Source organism: Temnothorax curvispinosus, unplaced genomic scaffold (assembly GCF_003070985.1).
Source record: "Temnothorax curvispinosus isolate PA1 unplaced genomic scaffold, ASM307098v1 QBEX01003353.1, whole genome shotgun sequence".
NCBI classification, from domain to species: domain Eukaryota; kingdom Metazoa; phylum Arthropoda; class Insecta; order Hymenoptera; family Formicidae; genus Temnothorax; species Temnothorax curvispinosus.
In genome coordinates this window covers 5821-9912 of record NW_020213133.1, presented here as the reverse complement: position 1 = coordinate 9912, position 4092 = coordinate 5821, and the positions used below count along the sequence as shown (strand labels likewise).

The window sequence follows — 4092 nt, the reverse complement described above, 5'->3', positions numbered from 1 at the left end:
GCGAGTTTCGCGTGTGTTAAATCGTGCGACGTGCGACGTGACGTGTGTTCGCGTGGTGTCTCGCGAGGTTTAGTAGGATTTTTTATTATATATAATCCACTATTATGTATAATATATGTGGATAATATTGGTAAATAAATATCTTTTAACGCAATGACGTGTGCTCGCGTGGTGTCTCGCGAGGTTAGTTATATTTATTACTTGCTCGTACAAATCTAATCTAAGGTATACGTTATAATAACTATAGATTTTTTATACAGATTTATCTTTGAAATCATATTTTATATATAAGCAGATGTAAGTAATAATTACTGTTTTTGCATTATGTAAAATTTGCCTTATTTTAGATATACCGATGAATTTAATGTTCGAGAAGATCTGATGGGATTAGCTATTGGTGCTCATGATGCAAATATTCAACAAGCGTGAAAAATTGATGACATTACAAATATAGTTAGAAGAAAATTCATGCACATTTAAGATATATAGAGAGGTAATTATAAAAATTATTATTGCTTGTATTATTTCAAAGAGTATTGTTTTATAAAAGTTTACTGACCGGTTTTTTATCTAAAATGTATATACATATTCGTATATATGTTGCATTATATTGAGCTGGTATATAGAGCTTATCAGATTTTTTTCTCAATCACAGACGCATGAAGCTGTTAAAAAAGACCGATCTATGCAGGAATACAGCGGTAACCTAAAAATAGATAAGTGACAGTGTGACAGTCGTGACCATCGCCGCGTGATAGATGATAGTGATAGTGAAATATATTATGACGGCAGGGAGCTGATGCCGAGGAGATCTTTAAGAAGGAAGGTATATCCAAAATCGCACACGTACGTATATATGCTGTCTTGTAAAAGTTGTAAAAGTTAAGAGAACGAGAAAGTGATCTGTATGCACGTGTGACACGCACTATCGGGCACTATCGCGTAACAAAGATTTCTCCGAAGAATGTTTATATTGTACTTTACTTTTGTTAGCTTGGATGCTTCAAATGTACAATCTCGCGTCTTCAAAATATAATAATTCTCAGACACTGTTGAAGAATAATTGTCTAGCCAAGAGGTCCTCTTATAAATGTCCTCCTTTTCTCTCGTTTTCTCACGCAGGAACATTTTATATTCAACTATATGGTATACAATTTTGCTGCTATATATTGACCGCAGGGAGCTTATACCGAAGAGATCTTTAAGGAGGAAAGTGTATCCAAAATTGCACATGTATGTACGTATATGCTGTCTTGTAAATTGAAAAAGTTGAAAAGAACGAGAAAGCGTTCTGTAGCACAATTTATATTGTAGGCAAGTTATGCTAAAATATTTGTGAATTGAGTTCCTATTATCCATTATTATGATATAATTTTTATCAACAATATTAGAGGAGTAACGAAAATTAATTTGATTAAATATTTAAAGCAATTGAGAGTTTTTAGCATTAAGTATTTCCATTTTCTCATAATATGCTTAAAAAATATTGCAGGGGCTTGTGAGTTATGCGAAGCAATTGATACTATTAAGGTTCATTGGTCATATGAAGTTTGCACACGTCAAACTTGACATCCTAAAGATCACAATGCATTCTGAAAACGATACTGTGCAGGTTCGTTGGCGTATACGTGGTGTCACAGGCTGGAAGGTATTTTCTGTTTTGGAAATAAAATTTGGAAAATACAACATGCCATAATAAGTGCTAACCAGGAAATGTAAGTGTAATCAGTGCTATAAACATTCCTTCTAATAGTAAATATAAAATTGTTTTTATAAACATTAATTATATAATTAATTCAAGTTGTCTATTATTTGAAAAGAACTTGATTTTTAGTTTTGTTTTGTATTCTACCTTCAGAAAAAGATAAAATAATTTAGATTTCCTAAAATTAATTTTGTTTATGCTATTGGAGACTAAACACTTATTATAAAATTGATTATAATACTAAGACAATATTAACGATTTCAGATGGTACGACGGCTTTTTTATTTCTTACGTTAATGCTGAATGGAAAAGTCTATAAGCATATTGCGGACAAGATGATGCTTAATCAGGATACAGCCACGAAAAAGAAAGACATACGCATGGCAGGGAAATTAACGCTATTCACAGGCCTTGTAAGCATATTTAGTAACAACGAAGATTCTTTGAATTGAGCTCTGTCTTAAAATCGCATCAATTGAAGTGAATCCACTGCTGAGTGCTGAAATTATACGATTTTATCCGTCACAACGAATAGACCAAGAAGAATGCTTTTTCCAGTCGATGGTTTCGAATGTTGCTGCCGTATCTATTTCGTTGCAAATGCATCATTATGAAATGATGATCGGTAGTAAATGAGAGATATGTGAATTAAAAAAATGTGTACATTAACTAAACAGTATCTTTGTATGATTACAAACTATCTTCATCTAATTTTTTAGTGACAATGTTCGAATAATTTGCGTTAGTATTTCTGTGTAAAAAAATATGACGATTATATTACAGTATATCTGACGATTTTAACATAATTATAGAAGTAGGGTGTCTAAATTGTTATCGTTCCATCCATATGCAGCTTTTATACTATTCGGATAGTATCGATATTTTATGCTGCTTAGAAACAAGTAAAAAGTATTTTAAGACACTTGTATCGTTTCCAGAATATAAAAACTTGTGTTTAGATTACAGATATACGTTTTGGGTACTGACGTATCTATTTCGTTGCAAATGTATCATTATGAAATGATGATCGGTAGTAAATGAAAAATATGTGAATTAAAAATATGTACATTACCTAACCCTTCATCTGATTTTTTAATTTTAGTAGTGACAATGTCCGAAACATTTTGCGTTAGTATTCCTGTGTAAAAAAAATATGACGCTTATACGATCATATTACAGTATGTCTGAAAAATGTTAGAAAATGAAACAATTGTTTAAAGGTATCCTGTATATCATAGCATCTATTTGCTTCGCTTGTTAATGACGCGTAAGATAGTATAATCATTGAAGTAATATTTCTTAAATGTGTATATTTCATACTTAATTTTATTTCATAAATACTATCACATTTATTTCTATGAATCGTTCTCATTTATTACGCTATTATAAGGTAGAATATGTAAATTATTACCGTTCCATCCAAATGTAGCTTTTATAGTATTATTTATTGTATCGGTACCTTAAGCTGTTTATATAAAAGTAAAAAATATTTTAAGACGAAGAAATTAAAAGGTATAGAGATAGAAAAAGTAGAAAGAAGGAGAGAGAAGAAACAATATAGAGAAAAGTATAATATATTATAAAAATATTTATTATATTGCAAATATTGGGTTGGCAAATAAGTTCGTTCGGTTTTTTCCAGTCAAAACCAGTCAAAAAACCGAACGAACTTATTTGCCAACCTAATATATTTAAATTTATATATTAGTTAATTTCTTTATATATACTACCGCTCATTATATTCAATATACAACAGATTCGTTGATTTCTCTATAAAGGATGAACATCATGATACGTGTTTTGCACAGAAATGAATGCACTTGCTGTTATAAACATTTCACTTGCATGTATCGCACTTTTACATAAATAATATATAAAAATGCAATATATGCAAGTGTTTATAACAGCAAATGTATTAATTTCTGTACAAAACATATGTATCATGTTCATCCTTTACAGAGAAATTAACAAATATAGGGGTATATTGAAATTAATGAGCGATAGTGTATATAAAAAAGTTAACTAATATATAAATTTAAATATATTAGTTAAGAGATGGAGAGATGGGAGGAAGGAAGGGCAGGGAGAAGTGAAAGAGGAAGGAAAGTGGGAGATAGGAAAAAGAAATAAAGCAATGGAAGCGAAGGTAAGAGAGCTAGAAAGGTGGAGAGAGTTAGAAGAGAGAGACAAAAGGAGGAACAATGTAGTAGTGAAAGGGGTGGAGGTAGAAGAGGGAAGGCGAAAGAAAGCGGTAGAGAAGCTATGGCTAGAGATGGGGAAGGAGGGAGGAATAAAGGAGGTAAAAGAGATAGGAAGAAAAACGGGGAAAAAGAAGATGGTTTTAGTTAGGTTAAAAGATAGAGTAAGAAAAAGAGAAGCAATGCAGA

General features: G+C 31.1%; 1 protein-coding gene and 1 long non-coding RNA gene across 4 annotated transcripts; both read left to right on the top strand.

The window, feature by feature from the left end:
- On the top strand, nt 1-763 carry LOC112452404. The gene is made up of 3 exons (XR_003040493.1): nt 1-67; nt 348-493; nt 656-763. It is a non-coding gene; the product is annotated as an uncharacterized LOC112452404 (long non-coding RNA).
- Nucleotides 764-807: 44 nt separating this feature from the next.
- LOC112452405 lies at nt 808-2752 on the top strand. Of its 3 annotated transcripts, none has more exons than XR_003040495.1 (4): nt 808-846; nt 1123-1233; nt 1493-1715; nt 1970-2752. XR_003040495.1 is itself a non-coding variant. In XM_025012600.1 (3 exons), the coding sequence occupies exons 1-3, from the start codon at nt 1091-1093 to the stop codon at nt 2000-2002; spliced, it is 336 nt and encodes a 111-aa protein (XP_024868368.1). In that variant the 5' UTR covers nt 889-1090; the 3' UTR covers nt 2003-2752. The 3 variants fall into 3 exon arrangements, 1 of the variants encoding a protein (XP_024868368.1); XR_003040494.1 differs by having other exon boundaries at nt 1123-1237; XM_025012600.1 differs by lacking the exon at nt 808-846 and having other exon boundaries at nt 889-1237; nt 1493-1648.
- Nucleotides 2753-4092: the final 1340 nt, after the last annotated feature.

Bases quoted from the DNA above. Each gene is read 5' to 3' on its own strand.
- LOC112452405 (XM_025012600.1), top strand. From the start codon at position 1,091: ATGTCCTCCTTTTCTCTCGTTTTCTCACGCAGGAACATTTTATATTCA. The intron at 1,238-1,492 runs GTACGTATATGC...AAAATATTGCAG, and splicing joins ATCCAAAATTGCACATGTAT to GGGCTTGTGAGTTATGCGAA. The intron at 1,649-1,969 runs GTATTTTCTGTT...TAACGATTTCAG, and splicing joins GTGGTGTCACAGGCTGGAAG to ATGGTACGACGGCTTTTTTA.